The 25,978-nt window shown below is 37.6% G+C and overlaps 1 protein-coding gene across 3 annotated transcripts in view; it reads right to left on the bottom strand.

Annotated features, from left to right (window-relative positions):
• Positions 1 to 25,978, bottom strand: part of DNAJC13 (DnaJ heat shock protein family (Hsp40) member C13) — a 56,847-nt gene that overhangs the window by 24,294 nt on the left and 6,575 nt on the right. For 2 of the 3 annotated variants that reach the window (XR_005256138.1, XM_038130181.1), the window contains exons 2-29: positions 24,449 to 24,529; positions 20,301 to 20,376; positions 19,666 to 19,815; positions 19,279 to 19,320; positions 17,996 to 18,196; positions 16,721 to 16,927; positions 16,541 to 16,636; positions 16,309 to 16,400; positions 15,339 to 15,505; positions 15,160 to 15,239; positions 14,911 to 15,080; positions 13,987 to 14,086; positions 13,628 to 13,735; positions 12,967 to 13,122; positions 12,169 to 12,225; positions 10,802 to 10,923; positions 9,582 to 9,657; positions 8,418 to 8,513; positions 8,136 to 8,279; positions 6,929 to 6,943; positions 6,335 to 6,417; positions 5,008 to 5,161; positions 2,879 to 2,982; positions 2,641 to 2,800; positions 1,643 to 1,705; positions 1,204 to 1,305; positions 949 to 1,053; positions 346 to 548 (exon numbers count right to left, since the gene is read on the bottom strand). Coding sequence is in view for 2 of the 3 variants with exons in the window: in XM_038130181.1 (XP_037986109.1) it covers positions 346 to 548; positions 949 to 1,053; positions 1,204 to 1,305; positions 1,643 to 1,705; positions 2,641 to 2,800; positions 2,879 to 2,982; positions 5,008 to 5,161; positions 6,335 to 6,417; positions 6,929 to 6,943; positions 8,136 to 8,279; positions 8,418 to 8,513; positions 9,582 to 9,657; positions 10,802 to 10,923; positions 12,169 to 12,225; positions 12,967 to 13,122; positions 13,628 to 13,735; positions 13,987 to 14,086; positions 14,911 to 15,080; positions 15,160 to 15,239; positions 15,339 to 15,505; positions 16,309 to 16,400; positions 16,541 to 16,636; positions 16,721 to 16,927; positions 17,996 to 18,196; positions 19,279 to 19,320; positions 19,666 to 19,815; positions 20,301 to 20,376; positions 24,449 to 24,516 (3,197 nt within the window). In the remaining variant the exon portion in view is untranslated. The remainder of the gene's footprint in view (positions 1 to 345; positions 549 to 948; positions 1,054 to 1,203; positions 1,306 to 1,642; positions 1,706 to 2,640; positions 2,801 to 2,878; positions 2,983 to 5,007; positions 5,162 to 6,334; positions 6,418 to 6,928; positions 6,944 to 8,135; positions 8,280 to 8,417; positions 8,514 to 9,581; positions 9,658 to 10,801; positions 10,924 to 12,168; positions 12,226 to 12,966; positions 13,123 to 13,627; positions 13,736 to 13,986; positions 14,087 to 14,910; positions 15,081 to 15,159; positions 15,240 to 15,338; positions 15,506 to 16,308; positions 16,401 to 16,540; positions 16,637 to 16,720; positions 16,928 to 17,995; positions 18,197 to 19,278; positions 19,321 to 19,665; positions 19,816 to 20,300; positions 20,377 to 24,448; positions 24,530 to 25,978) is intronic. The other variant, XM_038130182.1, reaches the window with a different exon arrangement.

The following is a 25,978-nucleotide window of genomic DNA, read 5'->3' as shown; positions in this document are numbered from 1 at the left end:
TTCTTTGTCTTTTTTTGTTCACTTCAAAGTTTGTTGTCAGACCTGGTAAATGTGGTTTAGTGTCCTGCCTTAAAGCAGTTTTGTTTAAGTTTAACAAGAGCCTGTCTATAGCATTAGAAAGGCACATAGCTTGTGCACTCATTCTTGCAGTCCCTTTCACAATATTAGTATTGTCTCATTTACAAACTCTCTATTTGCCCACAGAATTAATTACTACCACGTATAAGGCTCTTTAATAGAGTTCCTTAATGTACTACTTTCTAAGAAAAGCTTTAAGACACAATTTATTAATTCATGCATTTGCCAGATTAAGTTAACCCCTTCTGCTGAAAAATCACTGTTTACCTGCTGGGAAAATATCCACACATGGTGATGAGCATGTTGAGAACAAGTGTGGCAAGGTCAGTCTCATTCAACACAGGCTGGCCGCTGGCGAGCAAGCACCACTTCAGCTGAGGGATGACCTGCAAGGGTCGCCAGCCATCCATACCTTGAGCCCAGCAACGAGTTTTTGAAGTCACCTTCCCATTGTTCCATAGTTCCTGCATCTATTGCAAGATTAGAGAGGAATTTAGTTTATTCAGCATTCAGAGCCACCTTTGCTCCTAAACACTCACACTCATGACAAGCTCTTAACTGCTATATGGCAGACTACTATAGTTGCATGAAATTTCAATGTGTTTATAACTCTGTCATAAAATCACGAAGAAGAAAGTGGTGATTATATTGAAACTAACTGAGGCATGGAGGGGTAGGCAGTCTTACCAAAAAGGCTGTAGCTCTTGGCACCACATCAAGTCTCTTATCTAGCTGTAATCCTTATTTAAAGAGTTACTTGGAGAACATTCTTTAGCATTGTTGTTTATGGTCCCTCTCACTGTTTGAAACACACCCAGTCACCAGGACAGAAATAATTTGTCAAGTTGTGAGTCTGAAGCTGACAGGTACCTCTTGAAAGCTGTAAGGACCACTCCTTTCTTTGTCAGCATTGCCAAAGTACCATTCTTTCTCGCTCTCCCTCTTCGCATCAGGTGCTGCCTCAATCACGTTGCTCTAAAAGTTCATGTTTACAAGAACAGCTTTAGCTTCACAGTGCAAATATCACATTTCTACAGGAAATGTGAAAAGTACATTGATTTTTTTTTTAAGAATTGTCCATTTCACAGAGCAACATATGAGTAGTAAGAAACAAAGGCCCCGTACCTGCAAAGGGACTGTAGCTCTGCTCGTGTGAAGATGTGCCAGAGTAAGAAGATCTACAAGGATTCTGATACCATTTGAATCCATAAGGTCCTTCACATTCCTCTGTTAACAAATGAGCTGAGTTACCAAAAGTATTTTCTAGATAAGCATTGCTGCAATTAAGCATTGCAGAGTTTTAGTCAAGTAAGAAGAGACCACAAAAAAAGTCACATCATTCTCTAAAGTGACTGGATTTGGTGCAATCACCACAAAACCTACACATTTCCTTCAGCCTTCTCACCAGTAAATAACAGCTATCACATTCCAGAAAGCTGTATCAAACATTGCTCAAAAACTTCCTCAATACCTAAATTTTGGTTCAAGGTAAGCCTGAAAGACTCCTTCAGACTGTTTTATACAGTCAAAATACTGATAAACTGCTGTTAAGTGTCCACCTTACCTTATTGAGGATCAGCTTGTTGAGGAACAGGATCAATCTGTCCCGCTCAAGCCTGTCAGTGCACTGTTTTAGCAGAAAAGAACAACTTAGTATTTCACAGTATGTACTGGAAGTTCCCTTAAAAAGTCAACATAGTTGCAGCTGCAAAGCCCCATATTGTTTTTTCATGCCCAGAAAAACTACTAACTATTAAGTGTTAAGCTTCATGCACAGCTAATAAAGATAGTTTTCTGCCATTGAGGAGCAAATGCCTTGCTACCCTCCAACACTGTTGTTGCCCTGGATCAAACCCACCCATTCTGCCAAGCCCACTCTTCCATCAGGACTAATATTTGGATTCCCAGTGAACCAGTTAAAACAAGCACAAGAGAAAAAGAGAATGCTTTTAGCCAGCAGACAGAGAGGGTCTTGGATATTTCATCCCTGCTGAGATTATCAAGGCTCAAGGCAAAATAACTGGTTCAGTTTCACTTGCAACAGCCAAAACTCATGCTGATGAAAGGAAAGAACTCCTTCAGACTGCACAGAAATTTATTTTTGCAAGGTGAATCAGTTATCAGGCATAACAGACACTTAATAGGCAAAGCAGCTACTACTACAAATCTAATCCTCCACATGTGCTCATCTAAAGCTATCATTCCATTAGGTCTGGGGCTACGACTCAAAGTCAGTACTTTGAAATAATGTGAAATGGAACAAGATTCTCCTCTTATAAAGCTTCTGCATTTTTCAAAAGCAAGCTGAGGTTATATCTGCATTTTTTTTTGGCCTTAAAGAGACTACTTTGAAATACCTCTATGATCAGCAGGTTTTTTAGTTAAATTTTAATGAAACTGAAACAAAGGGAGATTTTAAGAACAGCTGTTGACAGCATGGAAAAAACTATTCACAATCTGTAAACCCAAAACCTGAGTTTCACAGTAACTTGAAGGATCTGAACATATGTTGGATTAACAGTATGTTAACTACTATATCCAGTACTTTAACATAATTCTTACCCTTTCTAACATTCCAACAATGTACTTAGTATCAGAAAATGGTCCTATTTCTTCATGACACCTTCCATAAACAATGGCCAATGCTTGCAGACATAAGCATTTCATATTCACTTTTGGGGTAAGCAAGAAGCGATGGTAGAGCTCATTGAAGAACTCATATCTAAAAAAGAAATGAGATTTTAGAAAAAAAAACAAACACAGACCTAAGGAATGAGATAAGGTTTTAATAATGTCTCACGATCTTTTGATTGCTCCACTCTCTTCAGTTTCATCTTCTTCCAGCAGCAATCTTAGATAATAATCCCCTATTTTTATTTCCTCAGAAAGGCACTCATATTTTACCTGTAACACAGAACACCTTACTTAACAATATATATATTTTCTCCTTCTGTAAGTTTTTGCTCTCATAACAATACTGAGCTTGATTGCATCTAAAAACTCAACAAGGTTACGAACCTCTCCTAAGCTGTAGGAAAACTGAAATCTGCAAGTTTTCTGTTAAAGAAACACACCTCTACAGAATAAAAGTAACTGACTATTATTGCCCCCTTAATAAATGAAGCTTCTCATCATACTGAAATCTCCATTTCCAGCCTTTAACTAATTTGTTTCTAATACCAGCTGGTTTTATTAACTGAACTTGGATAACACATGATGCATTCAGTGACTCAAGTTAATAAGTACTTACTCCACTGCAAGGTATTTCACTTAATGTTACTGCAAGTATGAAATACAAGCATGACCTAATTACTAGTTATACTTGCCATTGTGCTGGATAATAAAAGCCTAGAGGCATCATTCACAAAACAAGAAACTGAAGCAAAATTGCACAATAAAAGCCATCATTAACTTCAGAGCAACTACATTAAATTTAACAAATGCCTCAATATTCAGTGGTAACAAGCATTTGGAAGCACTTCAATTAGAGGTACCACTAACATACAACAAAAGCCACTCTATAGTGGTTTTTCTTATCTATAGTTTGCGGATTAATGTCATGAGGCCACAAAGTTATCTACAGATTTGATCACAGCATTACATACAAAGATATCCCACTAACTGTGGGATAACGTTGACAGGTTTCACAGTTGATAGAAAACCCTTTGTCACCACTATCTAGTTCAAATACTTACAGCATAGTCCAAGAATATATTCATACTATTTAAAAGCAAATCTGTGAGACAGCAGCTGTTCAATCCAGTCCCAAAGTATCCTGGGGTGTAGCTGCAAGAATGCTATTCTACATTCCAGCAGCATAAAGCCACACAGGAGCATGGAGTACATGAGGGAAGTCTGTATTACTAAGTTTCAAATCTGTACTTCTGATTCTGTCCCAGTTTGCAGCGCTTAAAAGTTGGGGTAGCAGACACTGTGACACCCAAAAGTCCTGACCTATACCTGAAGGAAGCTTTGAAAGACAAGTGCCAGGGCAAGAAATATCAATCTCAACCCAGTCTTGGCCATTTCCTGCATCAATGTAAGAAGCAACCTGTAGTTGTGTGATAGAGATAAATTGCATAAATAAAATTGCTCTCTCATAAAACATTAGCCTGATGTCTTGCAGTTCTTCCTGATTTGCAGAGCTGAGAAATTCCCCAAACCAAGTTGATTCTCATTTCAGAGAACTGTTACTAACAGTTTTCAGCTCAAATGTCACTAGAAAGCCATACTCTAACAAGGGATGGCAACAGGAGTATCTAAGGAATATCTTGCAGTTGAATTCAAGGGTGGCCTTGCTTTGCTTAAGCATTACACATTAATTAAAACCTCATTGTTGTGCGGAACCACAACAATACTGGAGATAAGAGAACAGAATAATTAGCACATTACTTGAAAACATCTTGCAAGATGTTTTGAGAACGCCAATCAGGACCGTACCACTATAATTTACAATGCAGCGTGTTTTAGCCCCATAACCTATTCACAATTTGGCAAGCCAGTATTTAACAGACACAGGATTACTGAAACATGAAGGAAATAAAGACAAACTTGTTATCAGAAAGAAGAGACTTCTTAAAGTACCCAAAACAATTCTGATAGAACACACTCAAAAACAAGTTTGACTCATTTGGACAACAGTGCAAGGACCAACTCTTGTCTTAATGCAAGAATACACCATGGGTTCTGATAAAGGTTTCATCACTACTGCATCATTTGTTAGCTTAAAGAGGATGTGTTGCCCAGTGACACTGGACAGTAGTACCTGTTCACTGATTCAAGTCTTAGCAGTTGATTCCACAACCCCAAAAAAATTCTAGCTTGCAGTCAGAGATCATCAACACAAGATTCACTCATGGAATAAGGGACAGAAGTGATATTTCAAGTGATACTTTACAGATGCAGTTTGTCCTATGGCAGGTCATTTACCTCAAACTCCTGGTGGTTCCATGAGATAACATTAGCACTACCAAGTTCTCTGTCAATATTAAATGCTCTCATCTCAGACTCAAGAGTATCTCTCAGTTCTTCCCGTGTTTTGAAGTTCCAAATCAAGTTTGATCTAGCATGATCCTGAACAAATCTAAGAAAGAAGTTACATAGTTTAAACCCCTCAAAACAATATCTGAAAGGCAGACAAGATTCAGCCAGCAAGCTAGGGGAGATTGTTAGCATTAATGGACCTTAATTAGGAGGCAGAGAGCAATGGTCTCCAGGCTGCTACAGTAATTACAGTTGCTCACTTGTATACTGTTTTGATAGCCATGGAGGCCAGCCTAGACTAAAGCATGCCTGTGTCAGCCCTTAGGGCTCAGTTTGCCATCTGCATGTAGTTGATGACCAGGAGACGTGCAAGCAAATTCCTGTAAGCCAGTTAGGGCTACAGGTAAACAATCCAGAGCAGCAGACATGCACATACCAGCTGTGTTTTAAACTAACAACATAAAAAAGTAACTTAGGCAGTAAAAGTTGATGTCTTAAATGTCACAAAATGGTCAGTGGACATTCTTTAGTAGCAGTTACCAACACAGCCTTTGGATCCAAAGACTGAGAGTGGATTTTAATACCAAAGATTTAGGAGCACACAAATCTTCCTTTCATGAAACTGCATTTGACATTTAGAAACATCAAGCAGTTAGGTTTATGGAATTTCCCCGAGGTTGCTTACATAGTTTGTTAGCCAAGCCAAGCTTTATTAGTCTAACACAACAGCTTTAGCCAAAGTGATGTATTCTTTTCAGATGGAAACCCCTCCCTTGTAAACTTTGACAGCTATAAGAACTCACAGGTAAGCAAGTCGCATTTAGGACCTGTGGCACTATTTGAAATCCAGTATCCATGTGCTTTCTCTTGCCCTGCTTTAAGCTCATGTTTGTTTCAATTCAAGTTACAACATCTTGAGTAGCTAACAGGTACCATCAAACTACAATACTTTCCAGTGCTACTTCACTTGGCCTTCATACCATGCAGATTTGCACCTGCAGTTTGTTATTTATTCTTCCTTTTGGTTAAAGGGAAAAAATTATGTAGTTTGATGATATTTCAGAAGCTTTCTAAATTCCTCCTTTGCCTAAACACAAGTGAAATCCTTAAGTATATCTAAGGGGGTTTTAATAAGTAGCTGTTACAAAACACTTGCACTGTTTCAAGGAAGGCAGAAATTCAAAGTCACAGAAACTCAGAAGATATTAACAAAAATATACAGCCAGATAAAAATTTGTATCTGAGACCACCGTATTAACTTTAGTATTTTCACCTGTAATAGAAGAGATCCCAGTTTGCTTCTATTTTTATCCTTTGGCGCCGTTTCCTTAATATCACTGGTTTTTGAATAATGTTCTGCAAAATAATCAAATTTTATAAGTCAGTAGAGGCAAATACCTCCCATTTTTCCGTTTTAAAATAAAAGGCTATATTTTTTATACTCCTTCAAAAACCATACTAAGTTAAACCTCATTAATAATGTCTCCTTTTTTAGTGAGTAGCAGCAACAGACTTTCACAAGTGTTATATGCATTGAGTTAAATCATGCCAGACAAACTTTCAGCTGTTTGACACATCATTTGTTTAGAAGCAAGTTATCTCTGAGAAAAGCTTAATTCCCACCACCATAGGTATTCGTCAGCTCCAAAGCTGATGGAGGTGAAAACTCACATGAAAAATGTTTTGCCCTTGAAAGGAAAGAACTAGAGGAAGTCACAAAAATAAAACCAAGCCTGACTTGGTCACTGAAAGATTCCCTATTTTGATGAAGCATGAAATCACTGTTATCATCTACATGAGGTATCACATGCAAGCAGAAGTCTGAGCAACAGAGTCCACACAAGTGACAAGAGAGATACAGACTCACCATATTGTTTCTGTCCTGATTATGAAGAAAAATTGGAAGAAAAAGAAAAATACATTTAACACTCCAGGGTCACTGAAGTAATTAAAACTGGTAACACCAAACTTGCTACTATGTATTCCAAGCTACACTTGCACACATTTACTGTGAAATGATACAGTTCAGAACTCCACATAGAAAAATGACTCTTCAAACTCAGTATCTAGAAAAGTTGTTTAAAGTGCAATTTGACCTTCCACTGTTTTTCACATTTCTTCATTTCTCCTGTTTTGAATCTAATTCACCTTATTTCACAAATATTACTGCCAAACTTCTGCACCACATTCTACATCAAACTTGAGTTAGATTTTCCTAAATTAAAGCTTATTGCTATATGAGAACAAGTACAAAGACAGGCATTTTCAATACTCTGCATTGTACTTTTCATCCTTCCTTGCATGCACAACAGATTGTTTCACTTCCAGAATGCATAAAAACAAGCTTAGTCAATGTAGTAAAGAAAGTTAAGGGAAACACCTCATAATTGAAAGAGTTTGTCATTTCAAACATGGCAATGAAACTAAAAGAAAAAGGAGACGAACAGACTCAAGCAATGCTGAAGCTCTCCTCTTACAATATCAGACCAAAACAGTTATTTATGACTTAAGTCTCAATCACTACTTTAGGTACAGTCTTGTGTTGCCCTCCAAGCACTGAGATATCTATATTCAAGTGTATCCTAAGTTGGCATCCATGGCAGGGGGAATAGTACTAGATGATGTTTAAGATCCCTTCCAACCCAGGCTATTCTACGATTCTTCAAGAAGAAGTAAAGTGTGATGTAAACTATGTAATTTTTTCCACTGGTGTAAAGTATATAATTTTGAATGCAAAGAATATTCCATTCCTTTCAAATATACCTCAAAAACTGGTTTTGCCACATTTCAAGGAATTTTCTCCTGTATAATCATCTTACAAGAAATGCATATAAGCTACACTGCAGTTTGATACAGTTGGCTAAAGCCTAATACATATGCTGAAAGAATTCTTTTGCCTGATTTACATTCTCCTTGGATCCTATTTCTAACCCAAGAATAGTAAGCAGTAGAGAGTTTGCTAAAAGGAAGGAGAACTTTCAAATCACAACACTTCTTTACTATTTCAGTGTGTGTTCTGACACTCAACTGTGACTTAGTCAAGTTATCTAACAAAGACTTTCAAATACTTTCACCTCTTTTTGAGCTATGCCCATTCGATCTCTCCAGTGCATCAAGACTAGATCCACCTTCTCTTTGGCAAATTTTTCAACTTCTTTTGCAGCTTTTCCAGCCAGTCTCTGCCACTCTGGCACTTTATTGAACTTGCCATACTGATCCTGCAGAATAAAACCAATTACTTAGTTGTGGGTTATCTTTGCTGCAGGTCAATGCAGCAGTCAAGTGTCTGTATTAGAAAAGTTACTAAGACAATACTTCTATATAATGGAATAGGAAAGACAACTACGATTACTTACAGTTGCAATTTTTAAGTTATCTCTAACATGCATTCTATCAGCATCTTTTTCAGGAACAGGATCAGCACTGTCAAGGTATGCCAGCAAACCTGGTGGCTAAAACATTTAAAACCAGTGTGAACACACATGTGGCTAATTAACAGGAACCATCACATTAGGCAATAACATAATTTCTTTAAATCAGGGATTTCAAAACAGAATTTATATTCTACTCTAAAGTAAGTATGTAAAGCTCCAGATTTTTTTTTTAATTTTTTGCTGTGAGTAGTAAAATGCCACCATCCTCAACAGAATTGCTCAGCAGAGACATACTATTGGCTTCAGTGCAGCAGAACTCTTGGCTATATCCCATTTCTTAAAGCAGCACTTAATGCAACTAAAGAATGCAGGAAGAAAAGAGTTGATCACAGAGCAATATTGAGAGAGATGAATAATACTAGAATTCATCCATATACTCTGATATGGACTAAATGGTATATATGACATTAGAGATGAGACAGTCTCTTTTGACTAAGCCTTCCGTAAGATAGTGCTCAAGATCAGGACAGCTTGCTCTGCCAAAAATGAAGGAACTGCTATCTTAAAAAAAAAAGCTAATTAAAAGCTAGTAATTTAACAGATAGAATATTTTCTTACAGCACTATTTATTGAACTAACTTCACTGATGTAACTTAAGCAAGAAGCATTCAGGAGGCTGTAAGGGTGAAAGAACCTATGAACGATCAGCATTTGAACTAACAACATATAGATTTAACCAAGTTACAAGCAAATAAAGTTGGACAGGCAAGGCATGAAAGTATGGACAGAACTCTTAATACCTTAATTTCTTATTGGGCATGAAAAAACATTAGAGACATGCTTACAATTTCTCCCACATTTTTGTCCTTTGAATCAAAAAAATAAGTCGAGACATCTTATTTTTAAGTTTTGTGTCATAAAGTATCTTAAAAAGTGTCAGGAAAGTAACAAAATTTTTAGAGTATGAGATGCTTTGAACCTCATCAATATCCTATCATTAGCAGATGCCAGACTGCTGATCTCCCAGACAAGACCTTCCCCTTGAAGGTAGAAGGGAATATGTTTACTATACAGACTGTCCCAATTTTGATACTGTAAGCTTTCGTACTTTATTTTTTTACTACTCCATTTTTGGTTTTTACTTACCAAAATACGTTTCAACAAATTCATAGCGGTTTTGTTCTCAGCTGTCCAGAGGCCAACCAAATGTCTACTTAACTGCCTGAAAAAGCCATTGAAATTAACAAACTGCAAGTTAGTACTTTAAACAGATTCTTAAACCACTAAACTGTCACCCTTATCATGCTGATGAAATGAAGATGAGCAAGAGCTTCATGCTCTTGAGTGAGTAAGAGCAGAAAGCATTACATTGTTCAAGGATATGCTTAGCATGCTTGAAAGTGTTGCCTTTAAGAAGTTCCAGTGAAGTTAGTGGAACAGTAGCAGCACATGCTTTTTCATCTAGACCTCAAAGAACACTTGAGCAACAGAGCAGAAACATCTAATAACCAAGTGTACGTTTATTCAGCCAACCTTAAGTTACAGCTTAAGTTAAGAGGCTATAAGCCATCAAGAACTGCTACATGCTCTACTTTAAGTTTTTAATACCAGTTTTTGACTAGAAAATCCTTTCTGGGAGCCTGCCTTCTATGCCAACTGATGCTTTCTGCCAACATTTGTCACTAGGATTCTACTGCACTGAACTGAAGCATTGCTACAAGCACATTTTAAGTAGTAGCACCAAACAGAACTAACATGACAGATGGTTTCATACCTGCTCTCTCCTGGATGACACACAGTGTCACACTTGTCCCTACATTCCTTAGCAACTCTAAGCACCTCAGGAATTCATGGCTAAAGCTTCTATAATCTTGTATTTGGGGGGAATTAACTGAATCATCACTCATCCTCCATAGCATACTCTCAGAGATCACAAGTTCTACTGACTGTTAATTCAGGGAATAACTTCTATGAGGAAACTTCTCTCTCAGATAGGATGGGTGATCCTAACTGCATGCAAGATATCTGAGATGTGCATTTTTATACAGTTGTACAGTACAAGTTGAAACTTTTTACAAGTTCCAAACATTCTACTTGTCTTTTCTTTCCATGAATTAAAAGAAACAAAAATCAAAACTTGAGCCATTAATGAGAAACCAACCCAAGCCCACCTTAACAAAAAAATAATCAAGGGTTTATTAAGCTGCTGCAGTCTCAGCTGAAGCTTGTCCTACTAAAACATACCAGCTGCTAAAGAAAATATTCTCCTGGAGAACTGCAACTTTTCTTCCTTGACTTCCCAGTGTTCACTAGGCCATTACTTAGATTTTTTTTTAAACATGATATATCAAGTGAGATGGACATACCTATTTGTAAGCATCCTCTGATCTGTGCTTATTGTAAACATAGCAGTGTGCAAGTGACGAGGTAAGGCACCTTCACTGAGGGCAAGATCTTGCATTTTGGTAGCAATCTCTTTGTCTCCTTCCTTTGGAAATAGGGCAAGATGATTACTAAGGAAAGAATCTTAGTTAAGCTGTTTTTATCTCAGTCTAAAGTTCAAAGGCCTTCTTGACCATCAGTTATACCAACTAATATTCAAAAACCAGAAGCTAGAATATGATGGGTTTAAGTGAAAGTTCTCAACAGCAACTGCTCAATGCTGTAGCAAAGCCATGGACCAGATAACTGGTAGTTACATCTATGAGGACAGTAACTGAAGAGGGTAGGATGCCTGTCTCCCATCATACATCAGGAGGCTGTTGTAGCAGTACCATTTTCACACTGCAATTATAAATCAGGATTAAACAGAGAACGGCAGCCACACGTAATTGCTTGTTGCTTGATTTTTGCTGACAGTAACCACCAAAGATTAATGGCTGCTGTTCAGTTTAGACAGCCACATGGGTAAGACTGCCACTCACTCAAGACACATTAGTTGCAATGAATAAGAAAAAGCTTTTGCAACGCTTTTACTCATCTAAATTACAGGACTTTTAATAAACATCATAACTTTCAGCCAACATTATCAGGTACATAGATGGAAACATGAAGATTTGGAATACCTGTATTTCAAGTGTTCATTCACTTCCATTCTAAGAAAGTACTAGATGGATTTCAGATGCATAAACCATTGTGATACAATGAGGCACTAACTTAAGCCCTGAATTTCAACCCAGGAAATGTCAAGAGTCAGTTAGCAAGGTCACCCTGCAACAACCATGAGCAACCCTTGAAAAGTATGGACTTGGCCCATACATTATGTCGTATGAAAACCTAAAGCCAAAGCAAGAATAGAGGCTGACATCACTAGTCTGCTCTGGGACACTACTGCTTACTAATCCCAGTCCCATTCCATCTGGCCATGCATCCCAGGAAATATGACCTTTCCTTCTTGAGATACTCTCTAACATGCAGAAGTCTGGTGGCTCTGAGGTATGTGGTTGAGCTAGGTACAACATTTACAGCCAAATCTTGACTGCAGTATGAAGACATGCAAGGCACTACCTAATGTCCCAACTCACATGCTTTCCAAACCCCCAAGTGTAAGATAAAGCAAGTTGCTGTATTAAACCACTCACAATTAAGCAGGTGCTCTGTTCCTCACTTCCAACTTCCCCCTCCCCACTTTGAGAAGCTAATATAATAAACGTCTCTTGGTAAGCAATTGCACTTCCAAAATAGACAATACATATTTTGCATGCTATCCCAGCTAACACTGATAAAATCTCACCTCTATTATTGCCTTCATCACCAAACCTGCTCCTTTCACAATTGCCATGGAAGGGTGCTAGAACAGAATGTTAACAAAAAATTATCCAAGTGCAAAAAACTGAAGATTAGATCATCTGTGATTCAGATTCCTTAACTAATGTACATGGCTGTTCTACCTCCAATTCAGTTTTGTGAAAACTAGCCTTAAGAAGAATTCCTAACCTATGTCTTTGAACAAGCATCTCTCATGCAACTACCAGACAGAATTCCTGGCACTGAGCCGCAGTGTATATCAGAGAAGCTGAAATAATGCTGAGGAAACTGGCTGACACAAGCTGACACTAATAAAAAGCAGAAGAAAATGCTATTTTTACAGTAAGAAGGCACTGACATTTTAGCTAAAAATGCTACAATCCTTACAGGTTTAATGCTGAAGAGGATGTTACTCTTGTTTTCTAACTAGTTTTAACCCTCATTTACTGAGAAAGAAACAAAAAGGCAGAAAACCTGCCAATCGGGGGAATATCTGTGCATCTGTTGAATCTATCCTAAAGTCCAGGTGGTATTTTACTGTGTTTCTGGAAACAGGTCCTAGACAGTCTATTCTACAAAGATTTGGCATATCATTCACCATAGAATAATCACCTCAATCTGATATCTGAAGGCAAAATAAAAGGCTACTAAAACATTCACCAAGATAGAAAAGATTTGGGCACATTAACCAGCTGAAGACAAATCCATCTTTCAGTAAAACAAGAAAAATTTCATGTTCACTGATTACCTGAAGTCTCTAGTAATAGTAAAAAGTAAGTCTTACCTGAAAGAGCTTAAATAGTGTTCTTCCATTAGATGCCACCATTTCCAACAACATGTCAAACTGCTGCCCCTCAGTAGTCTCACTATATGGAGCACATAGGGCAAATGTCAGGAAGTCCAGAAGTGAACTAATTACTAGGGCACCTGTCCCATGATCCTGAAATTAGGAAGACAGGTATGTAACTCAGATACAGTGGTCCAAGAGTATTCATGATGCTGAATGTGCTCTTCCCTCTCATAGCATTAAAATAGTCTGTAAACAAAAACTACGAGTTTAGAATATTCCATTACTCTGAGTATGGCACTACCCTGATAAATAATTGGTTTCTAAAGCATATTAGAGACTCAAAATACTTTTATCTAGTTTAATCCCACAAATCCAAGTTTACACTATTCTTTTACTTAAAAGAAATGTGCAGTTTCCATATTAAACATGCAAACATTTGTTGCAGGACATTCAAAATCTGTGGTATTAACAGCTCTGTCCTAAGCTGTCAAGATCCAATCTTAACTAGAAGAAACTTCAGTGCTAGACAGAGCTGTATTTTCAACTGTAGGTGCAAATACACTCAAAGATACATCTAAGTATGACAAAAGCATTTTCATTGCAATTAGGAAAGGCACTTAAAGAAGCTTAAATCTGTTTCCAAAATTTGACTTACCACATGGGAATTGAATTTCTCTAGTAGATTTTCTAGAAACTTCTTTGAAGAGAGAAGGGAAGCTTTGTTCAACTGCTCCTGCCTCAAGTCATAGTCATCATGCATGGGCTGTAAAAAACAGAAGTATTCACTATGCAGCCACATTTTAAACCTCAGTTCCTAACAGCTGCAATCCAAAAGCCACTCTCTCTACACACAAAAAGCAGATCCTCCTTCCAGTTCAGCAAGAAATCACTGTATAACAAGTTATTCCATATCTGAACACACTGCAAGTTGAATGGCAGTCCCTATTTCTACATCATTCAGTAGCCTGAAGTTCACATATTCCAAAGTGAAAGAACCTGAAATTTAATACTTACACACATAAGAGCACACAGCATATCAATAGAGGCATGGGTTACTCCATCATTGTTCCTTTTGAGGGCTTTCACAACCTTCACTCCTAATCGTTCTCGAAATCTTTTGAAAGAGAAGCAAAACCACTAAGATCAGAGAAGAAACTAAAATCTTAAAATTAAGATGAAATCCTGTCAGTGGCCAAGAGGCATCTGCTCCCATTGCATTTAGCAAGCCAGTACTTTGATATTTTCAAAAATTTGAGATTTCTGGTAGAAAAATATTGACTTCACTGTCAACATGCCAAGCATATTCATCAAAATAAAGATGTATCTGTGTAGTTACAGGATACTATTTACAGAGAAACTGAAATTTTTAAAGGTCTCAGACTAAGTGCTTTTGTTACTCTTCTCATCATTCTCTACATTATAGTTGCTCTATATTTCCTAGTCAGAAATATTTTAAAGAATCTTTCATTTACAGAACAATTGACAGTTTATCTGCTTCCTTAAGTTATTTAAGGCAAACTCCAAGCACTCTGTACATACTACAGAAGTACAACCTCCTAACACCATTTTATCTTGTGTTGAACTGAAGACAGCAACGACATCAGCATACTTTGAGAATGAAGAACTGCCTAGGACAAGGACAGATGAAGGTACATGTTAAAAATTTTTCCACTAGGAAAATCATTAAACCGTATTTGCCTCAAGACAGAGTATTTAGCACAGGAAGAATCAGCTTTACTTGCAAATGATTACATGGGATTCTCAATTTGCACAAAAGCCTGGTGGCAGCCTCATACTACTGAAAACCATCATGTACAGAGTCTTACAGTCCTCTTCAGAAGGGAATTCCATTTCTCACTTTCAGACATAAGTTACTAACAAAAGTTCAAGATCTGTTTTCATCTACTACTTCCAAGCTAGAAGAGACTTTGCACTTACTTTGGAAGCTGTGTAAAGGCAAGGAAGCCTGCTTTTGAAGCCACTAGTCGTCTTACTGCTTGGAACTGGCTTTCAAGCTCTGCATTAGATGCTGCAATATCTCCCTCTTGGGAGAGCAATGCTGTTATGGCATTATTAATGAGCTTCTCCTTGTTTTCTGAGAAGAGACCCTGGTTAAAAAATAACAATCATTAATTTCTTTCTGCATTAGCAACATCTTAAAAGGATGGGTAAAGGCTCTATACTTACGTCTTGTGTAACTGCATGTAGGACTCCACTGTAGGAAATGTTAGCATTGAACCTGAACACAGCATCTGCAAAGTTACCATCTGGGAAAAGACATATCAAAAGTTAAGTGTACAGTACCTAACTCAATACCTGGATGCTCTAAAGAGCACTATAAACCCACATAAGAAGCATTAGCTTACTAGGAGGAGCAGCCAAAAACTTCAGATGAAGGCTCTCTACTTCTTCATCCACAGGCATACTGAGTAATCCCCAACGCTGGCCTTTGTGTGTTGAGGTCATTTTCACACAGACATCTCTATTACCAGAGGCTCTCACTCCATCCAACAAGCTAGCCAGGAGAGAATCTCTGGATTGGGACAATGACACACATATACAATTTGTATCAGAGAAGTGGTGCCAAAGAAACAAATTATAAGAGAAATGGGGGGGAAAAAAAAAGCACATCATGAAAGGCAGCAATACTTGGAATCTCTTACTAACGCTACTGCCAACAGCTACACCTCAGGAAGAAACCACTAACTTCCAATGTTCCTTTATGCACTGTAAGGAAAGAGCTGACTTACACCCAGTATAGCCAGCTGCAGCCTTTCACTAATGGGATCAATTCTAGATTATCTGTTAATGAGTGACACATGTTGTTAGCCAATTCATCCCTGTGCTTTCTGCAAAACCTCACTTAGCAGGATTAGACTGTATTACAACTGTAAGCGCACTCAGGGACTGCTCTGTTGGCTGTTTTAAATAGAATCAACTAAGACTGTCTCAAGCAGAGAGCTCAGAGGGTTCACAGCCTTCACATTTCCATGTTACTTAGATTGTGCTTTATTCCCTTGATTCAGATACACTACTTAACCAAGTACAGCATACACAGAACTACATTGCTTAGGAGAAACAGGTTGTATCTTAATTGTCCAACACCCGTTCATGTTCATCACAAAACTTCTGGGGAGATTGGCTCAAAGTTAGGATGAAGGTATATGGGAAAGATTTAGTTCCTGTAACAAATCTTGATTTTAAGTGGCAGACTGCTAGAATAGCAAGGCTTTGAATTTGCACCTCCAAGGGTCAGAGTTTATAGAAGCTGAGGAACTACAAGCACTACAGTAGCAACTTCCATTTGAATCTGTAAGGCACAGAAGCTCCAGTTACCTTTCTGTTGAAGAGTATTTTCGAATTTGTCCTTTGATGAATTCAATGGTGAAAAGCTGGGGGTTTTCACAGTCACACACTATTGCAAATACCTGAAAATAAGGGACAAGGATCATATTCATGAAGTAGTGTTATTTAGCTACTCTACAAATTAAGGCTTACATATATTATCAATTCCTCTCTTTTAGAGCCTTTATTTGAAGAAGTGGTAGTGAGAAAGAATGCCCCTTACCTCGCCTAAAGGTTTCAAAGTTGCAATGTTGTATGTAGCTGGATCCCTCTCAACTAAGCAAGCTTCTGTAAGAGCGAGTATTCTTTTCGCAGGTTCCTTGTAAAACAAGAGAGAGGCATGCTAGGAAAGAGAATACTCAGTACTTAATAGGAACCAGTATGTTCAGTCTGACAGCCTTACCAAGTGCCTAGGTGTTATTTTTTGAACAACAAACTCTGCTAAAGATGTTATAGATTCATCATTGCTGTACTTTCCAAAGCGAAGGTTCAAGTATTGCTCAAATTCTAGGGATTCTTTCCTTATCCGCAGAGAGATGCCTATGAAGTTGCCAGCATGCTCTATTGCACTCTTGATAATTTCCTCCCTCTGCTCAGAGGCAAACAGGTGCTGCAAATTTTGTCAGGAAAAACAATTAACAAGTGAAAAATATGGCACAGCCGAAGAAAATCACAGTTCTAGAAATAATCCTCCACTATATACCTAACAGTAGGGAATGTTCACAGCAGGTGGACTGGCCTTTGCTAAGTGCATGGTATAGATAGGTATTTATTACACAGGAGATCCACTATTAACTTTACATTTGCCTTTAAAAAGAAAATCTATAGCAGCTATTCATAAAGGATACCCGGCTACACATTAGTGTGCCATTACAGTTATGGTCTGCATGACCTGCCTGTCCACCCTTGGCAACAGACCCTTAAAGCTTGGCAGGAGTGAGCACCTAGAGAAAGCATTTGGGGCTACTACTGGTGATCTTCAAGGATAGGGCAGCTCTAGAGGATCAATTATACTTTGCTAATTTTATGCCAAAGAAAAACATCCTGCAATACAAAAGACATGAAAACGCTCATCTAGTCCTATTTTGTTAGTAGAGACTGAGGTAGTCACACCTAGGAATTAATTTATGGTTAATAATGTAAAGATCCCTTTCAGCTGTTTGAAGTACAGTACACAGAAACCCTGTCATGATTTTAGAACCAACATTACACTGCATTATTTCCCAAGCAAAGCTGACAAGTAATCATATCACAGGTCTAAAGAGGCAATGGCATCACTGATCAATCTATTTCTGAATTGAATCTCTACATCAGTTAGGTAGATGAGTAACAAACTACTGTAAATTTAAGAAATGACAGAAAATTCCACATCCACATTACATTCATATTCACTACCTAAAAAACTAGATATCCCATCCTTTCTAGTTCTTAAACATGCAGTACACACACACAAAACCCCCCAGACCAAAAACCGTAACTGAACCCATGTCAATACCCTCTCAAATGTTTTAACTAATTTCCTTTCCTTTTAGGATCTGCCCCTAAGCTTTGAGGCTCCACAACTGGGTGCCAAAGATGCATGTACTCGTATGCTCCAACTATGTTGAAGCTTCATTTTTAAATATGCAGCTATAAATATCCTAAGAACCATACCCAGATATTTTGATGTAATACTCACCAATCTACTAAACCCTCCATAGAGGATACAGAAGCCTCCCTGATAGCCAGTAATATCAACAAAGCCTTCAATATTTCTGTAGTCATAGGAGCACAGGACTTTATTTGTTGCAGGATCAATTTGGTCAATACCTCCAGGAGTCACTTCCAGAATCACAGGTTTCCTCGTATCACTCCAGTGATGCTTATAGCAATTATACCTCTGCAGGGAGAGCTACTTTTAGACATCTATGCACACTCCTTTACTACACAGCAGTAGTTCTCTACTTAGCTAGTAAGTTCAAAAATCATATAATTTCCCTTAATGCTGTTGTCTATATTAGGAATATTATGAAGCAAAGGAAAGTAGCTGTAGCTGTCAATTGACAAGGAGGTCACAGCTTAAACAATGCATGTCAAAGCAAGAACATAATCCCAAAACAGCCACTCCCAAAGGAAGTAAGTTCTCCTGTTGCAGAAGGTGGTCTACTCACTGTGGTTCTGAACACTGTGGTTAGATGAGGAAATAGCATTTACATCAAATGCTGTTATTCAACTAATTAAATCAAGTTAAGCTAAGTTTGTCGCTGTAGTGAAAATTTTTCACCTCCTGCAGTCACATTCCATTACAAATACAAGCTTACTTTAGCCAGCAAAAGTTAGAGGTCTGTTCTAAATTACAATAAGACAAAGGGGATCCCCATAATCCAGGAGTTACAATGCTCATGACTGAAGATTTATTCTATGCAATACTTTAAATTACTTAAAGTAACTTTAAGCACTTGAAGTGCTATCTTCTATGACCAAAAGACAAATATAAAGTCCAGCTCTGCAGACTGCACTGCTTATTGCTGGATTACCACAATTCAGTGAATGCCAATCTTGTCTGTAATCTTACCTATAGAAATCCTTCTAGGAAGCATCAAATGTTCAGGATGTTATGCAGAAAATATTTAATTAGAAAGTAAAGCAAACATTGACTAACATGAATCAATGTTATTCTCCTCTCCAGATAAGAACTCCACATAGCTCAGCCCTGTATTTCAACAGTAACATTCATAGTCCATGTACAAGTATAAGGCTCAGGCCAATCAAAGAGAGCTCAAATACTCTACTGGTAAAGAGGTTCCCACTGCTTTTGAACAAACTCCATTTTCTTTTCTCAAAGACTTCAGATCCAAATTTACAAAAGCTATTTTAGGTAGCTCATACAGCACAAGCATAAAATACACGAACAAAGTATAAATCTGAGTCTTTAGATCATGTCCTTAAACTGCACATTTTGCAGGTAAGACAGACACTCACCCGTCCTGTGATTTTTCCTTCTGAGAAGTCTGTCCTGAATCTCTGTTTTCAAAAAAGTTAACAGTGAATGAATGCAAATATTACAACCTATCTATCCAGAAAGTCTACATTTAAGCTGACTCTGTTTTATGAGACTCATATTAAGCTTCCCCAGAAGGCTCACCATTCCACTGCAGTTAATATATTCAATATTTGTAGCTTTACTCACTCTTTATAAATCATGCAGTACTTGCTCTAACTGACACTAGATCAAGTTCATTAACATAACAGCTCAAAAAAACCTTGCCTTCCTACTTTTTATGCAGGGAAAGAAAGCATAATACACTACCACAAATGGTAACCAAATACTTAGTGCTTGCTTGAAGAAAATAAAAATAAAAATCTTACCAGTGCCTCTGTAAGGAGTTCTGTTCTGTGCTCTGTGGAAAACTTAAGTGTCTCGGATTTTTTTCCGCTCCCTTTGCGAAAAGTGAGATTAAATTCTGTTCCTTGTCCTTTTCCAACAGGAGAAATACTACAGATATCTCCATAAGGCCACTAGACAATTGAAAGCAATTAGGTTATACTGTCAGTAATTTGAAAGCTACATCTCCCCCCTTCAAAACCTCTTAGATCCTATAATAACCTTGTAGCAAGGTGACAGCTAGCATGCTATGTGACAGCATAAGCTTGAGCTTCCTATTTGATACTGTGCAAAGTAACTAAGTGTCCCAACTCCCTTCAGGGACACAGCTCAGCAGTGATCAAACTTATCCTGGTTTCTTCAGAACAGCACAGCCAAAGCCAAAGGCAAACTTGTTAAAGAGCAGTTGCCTAAAAGTACAAAACCCTACTGGGTATTTGCAGAGTTAGCGAAGGCAACACAGACCTTCTGTTACGCATACTTTTGTACACAGCTGCCACACCTTCTGGCTTGCTTTTCTGAGATCTTGTCAGACTAGATGGTTTCTTAAGCCTGAATGCCACTGCTCACTCTGGATAATGAACATAAGTCAAAAACCAACTTCAAAAATGACAGTTACCTGATTTGTAACTTCCAGTGTGTTAGGGTTGTATGTGGTGATGGCATGGGTTCCAACTGAAAAGACTCGTTTATATCTAGAATACAAAATAATGTTAAGTTTCTCCAGAAGTCACAGGAAAACCTGTGCTGAACTGCAAAAATGATGTTAGGATGATATACACAGGTTTTTGTTAGGAAACGGATATGGAATTTCCATTGTTGTTACTTGCAGTTTACCCTTATAATATGTAAAGCTCTTCTGTTTTATTTTTCCATAAAGGGGACGTACAAGTTAAATACTACTAAACAGATTTACTTATGCATACCTTTTCCTAAGTTAGTGGCTAAGGCAGGATCAAAGACTCATGGACTTGCACTGAAAGGTACTACAAGACTAGAATAAATTTTTAAAAGGCTACACAGGTAGGGAAAAACCTCCCCAACCATTCCTGCAACAGTCTAAATTATCCGTCTGAAGGTGTCTCAGCCAACTACTTTAACACAAAATCCAACTTACACAACTGCTCACAATACTGTACCAAGTCAAAGTACTACTATGGCCAAGCCTAATTTTCTTCATCTTGAGGGAAACCAATGCTACCAAACTCTGGAAAGACTCACATCACCAAAGCTACAGTCATTGCACATTGATATCACAGATATGTTAACTGTCACAGGGCTTAAAGAATAGCAAGGTAGTTGCTTGTGTTTCAAGTATATCAGACACAAGCAGCAGTGAGCTAAAGCTACAGAACTCAGTTGCATCAAGTGCAAAATCAAAGCCTTACCACGGCTTCATTTCCTAGATAATCTCCAAAATGTACCCTGAACAAATAAAGACTCCTTACATATCTCTGAATCTGAAAGTTTTGAAGAGTAACTAAGCAGAGTTTGAAACAGTAGATTATTAATAATACCTTATTACTTGCACAAACATGTTATAGGGTGCTTCCATCTGGAAGTCATCCGGCCCAAAACATAAAGCCAAACCTGAACCAGAGCCAGTACTAGTAAGTATTCTCTGACTAAAGCACCAGCATCTGAACATGGATGCCTTTCTTGAACTTGAACCAAATAAAAATACTTTGGACAGTTGTCCACATTAAAACTGATTCAGTGTAGGAATTTAAGTTTCAGTTCTGGATAAATGGTGGGTTTACTTGAAAAAGATATTAGCAACCAGATGCTTAATTAATCTGAATCTGTGCCATGTTAGACTGCATCAAGAAAAAGCAGATTACTTCTTCCATCCTTCTCTGCATTCTTGTGCTGCAGTCCTTTCTCCTCTCTCACTTGACAGGTCTGCAGCACAAGCCATCACTTCTGTATAAAGTCAAACTTTGCAAGGGCTTCAAATATATTCAGAGCAGCTCTCACATATCCCTTATAACAGGAAGGTCAAGAGCATCTATCTAACAGTCAGGCAATCTCACAAACTTAATACCCTTCCAATTTTCATTATTATTGAAAAAAAACAGTGCGAGTTGAAGCCTTTACCAGCCCAGAGTTTACTTAGGAACTAAAACAAGTGCTTATTTTCTTCAATGATTAGGAACATCTGTATTGAACTAATCTGCCACCTTAAGGATGTTTAATATATTTGCAAAACCTATTTGTTTTTCTACATAGTTGAAATTTCCTTATTTAAGATGCAGGTCAAGGAAGTAATGAAGTAATGAAGCAGAATGTTTGAAGCTACTCTAGCTGCTAATAATTCCACTATATTCAGTCTGTCAAAGAATGCTCCAGCTCTTAGTTCACAAGAAGAAACCAACTGTTCCCTCTCCTCTTGTTGCACAATTTATATAGGTTTTCTGTCTTTTATACGACTTATTTATAAGGTTCATTTAAGTTCTTTAGAACAGCATATCACAAGTAATAAAGCTCTTTATTACCTGCTCAAGGTTTTGTTTACTTACTGAGCCTACTGTGAGCTGCACAGTGCTTTGTGGCAGAGTAAGGATTTGCAACCATTACACGTAACTGAAGATCAGCTTCCAAACACCATAGCCCCCTTTTAGTACCCTTATGCTCAAGCCTACATTTCAAGACCCAGGAAGCATTTATTATCCAGCATTCTTAATATGTGATGGGGCAAGGAACACAAGACAGAACAACAGTTTTGCTGAGTTGCCATTTCTCTTGCTTCCTCTCCCTAGGTAAATTCAGAAGAACCAAGTCTTGTTTCATGAACAAAGGAGATACAGAAGTCAGCTCTTATATGTGGCCTACTCTTGTTCATAACTTCACCTAGAAATATTTAAGAAAGGTATTCATACCTCCAGGACTTGAAGAGTTCACTATTAATTATCTCTCAAACTACTCCACAGTACTGTCTAATCCCAGGCTGTTTCAAAAAGGGTTGAAGCAAATGTCCTCTTCCCCATGAAAAGGCTATGGTCTATTCACTAGTTATTTCAAAGCACTGCAGAAATCTTTTTAATCACAATGAACATATTAAGAATGTATAACTATGAACTTAGTTGACTAAAGAATTCAAAAAGAAAATTACTAAAACCCAAATAAGCTTCTGTTGCAACAAACAAGAGTGAGGTACTTACTAAATACTTCTTTCCCCTTCACTATAAAAGAATTAAGACACCACTGAATTTTTAAACTAAATCTGTTCTAGACTTTAGACTTAGCCTGAAGTTCTATAAGAATTCTATAAATGTACCAGAATGTTACAATCAAGGTTCAAGATTATAACTTCAAGAGCTTGCCTCAGGCTCTTTAATGAGAGGAATTGGGCAAAAGAAGAACTTTGAGGTTTCTATATTTGATTTTCACTTACTGGCTCAAATCACATACACACTAAACTTGCACACATGCTGCAGAAAATTCTGAGGAAGAGACCAGACATTTTTGGTTGGGGAACAGAAAGATGAGAAGGGACAAACTGCTCTAATATTCTTCTGCAATATAGAATTGTATTGTTATTAAGGGAAGTAGTTTATTCACCCATGCCCACACAATTCCAAATGCATGGATCATAACTCACATAAGACTCAATTTACACAAGTACCGGATACAATTCCACTGAGAAAAACTTAGTATTACATAATTTCTGTCAAGTCAATTGAAACTCTGACTTGGTAGAGGAAAGATTTTGCACTCAGGGAGCTGCTTGGTCTAGTCTAGACTTAGAACTACCCAGAGTTTTAATTTTGCTAATTTCCTGCTAAAAAAGCAGGAAACTCTTTGATTAGACATTGAAGCAACCTCATGGTTCTTCAAAGCACATCTGTGAAAGATCCAAGACTGCTGCTCCTTGCAAGCCCATTCTCCTTTCCTTCTCAGTATTCCCAGTCTTTGATAGGATGAATGTCTCAGATTGACAAAAAAAAAAAAAATCAACCAGTTTCAATTTACTGATCAAACAGAAGATTTGGACAATACCTCTTCATAAAACCATTAGAATCAAGCAGTTCTCATGTTCCCAAGGTGCAGATAACCCACTCTTTGTTATGCTGATGTTTGGACAGCAAGGAAAAACCCCATTCTACAGAAACACTATGCATGTGAAAAGGGTCAGTGGGTAAGCATATCAAATAAAGTCCTGTAACAGCTGACTTCAGACACCGCATAACAGATAACAGTTATGATAATTTAGTGGGTTATTTTATTAGACATTTCAAAGCTTTTGCAGACAGAAGCATCACCAAAAATTCATTTTTAGATCTGAGACCCCCATTAAGATCAGGTTAATTTCTATTAGCAGAATTCTTCAAATTATCTCAGTTAGTAGTTTAACAGATAATCTGTTACACAACTTCTTAAGTGTATATGTGGACTAGTAATCCTCATCAATTAAAGTACATAAAACACTACTCCTCCATAAACTCGTCCTGAGAAACACTTCCATCTTAAATTTAGTGTTCTATATAGTAAGTTCAAGAGACTCAGAACCTGACGAGGGTCAGTAGTGCATTTCAGAGCTACACTGCAGTGTGGGAACATAAGCAGAGGAAAGCTAAACTACAACATTTCAAATCCAAACTGATTCTAGTGAAGATACATTTAGTTCAGACACTGAGCTGCAGGAGCCTTTAGTTCAATTTTCATTCATCAGCTGGATGAAGTTAAAACTATTCAGTTAAATCCAGTAACAGAGAGGAAAAATGTCACACAAAACTTTAAAAACAAAAAAAACTTCAAACTACTTACTTTCCCCTCCATGAATGTTTTGTTGTGTAGAAACAAGCAAGATCTCTGTTTTCTCTAATTATATTCATTCTGTGCCAAGACCTGAAAACAAAGGAGACATCCTGTTAGCACTCAGGATTCTTATTTAAAACCAAAGTTCACAAATCATTGATATGCTTCAAGACAAAAAGACTTTGTTTTTAAACTTGTGTTTATCAAACAATACATGAACCAAGTTGCACAAGAATTATTAGTTTCTTCACTGCATTTGTTACACTAGCTATTCCTTAATAGTACCAGGTTCCAGTAAGCTATGCCACATTTGCCATATTACAATCACTCTACTTCCACTGCACCTTTGCACATTCAAATTCAAATATATTTTATGTCATCTCCAAAATGCTTTACTCTCAAAAATCGTATTATATAAAATTATTTGAGTAGCCTCTACCTGCAACTCCAGCTAAACCAAAGTCCTACTGCAATTCTGAAATAAACAGTAAGGAAATACCCGGATACATAGAACAGTTTGTTTTCCAGTCTGAATCAGAACTTGAGGTTGAGAAACCTACTTACTAGCTAAGCATTATGACTGAAGAGCTGACTAAGTACCATTCCTATGCTGCAAAAGTTTAAGCAATCTCACCACTAACATCATGACATGCTTATTTCACACAGAGGGAATATCTATTCTCTAAACACACATACAGAGGAATTTAGTGAAACTTCCCAATAATTGCTTGAGTAGATCATTGCTTTAGGAGTTGCTAAGTTCTAAGGAATGCTTCTAAACACCACTATTTTCAATGCCTGAAACAAATGCATGTTGAGTTAGTTATGAAATTAATCTCCCCTTTACTTCACTATGCTGTTATTGCATATACAAGGAAGTTAAGCAGACATTCCCTGATTAAGCACATAAGTGAAGCTGTCACTCTCCATTTACTGCTATGGCATTAGCTTTATTTTCATATGTGTTAAATCAGGCTTCCCTATAACTGATTGAAGATTGGTACTACTCTCAGGTTCACACCAATAACACAGTGGTATCCCCAAAACTCCACACACTAACGCTGGTCTGCAAGAACACAGCTTGCCTGAAGCAACTCTCAAGCAACCCAATCCCAGTCAGTACCCCACTGAAAGTTAAATAACAACCCATTATCTTTTTACATTCAGCTAACTCTGCTTGACTTGGCAAAGGAAGATTTCTTATTTTGAGATGGATGACCTGCAACATTAGCTCATTGCTAATTTCTACCCTCTATGACTTCAGGTCATTTTCTTTTTGAGCAAAGGCTACAATAGTTATGGAGTCATAAGCATGAAGAATGGATAACCTGCTCAAAATGAACTCTAGAATTCCTTCCCTCAGGTGAAGAGCCAGTACAATCATCACAAGGAAACTTGAAGTACTGCCTCTGGGAAGAGAGAAGAGCAGTATTTACGTCTTTCAATGACTCAGTGTTCGAGTCAAATTTTCAGAGTTAATATTCCAATGACTCGTGCAAGTTAAATTCTCCAAAGCCAGTTTTTGGAAACAAAGTTTTA

This window comes from Motacilla alba, chromosome 2 (genome assembly GCF_015832195.1).
Source record: "Motacilla alba alba isolate MOTALB_02 chromosome 2, Motacilla_alba_V1.0_pri, whole genome shotgun sequence".
NCBI lineage: Eukaryota > Metazoa > Chordata > Aves > Passeriformes > Motacillidae > Motacilla > Motacilla alba.
This window is presented reverse-complemented; position numbering and strand designations above follow the sequence as displayed.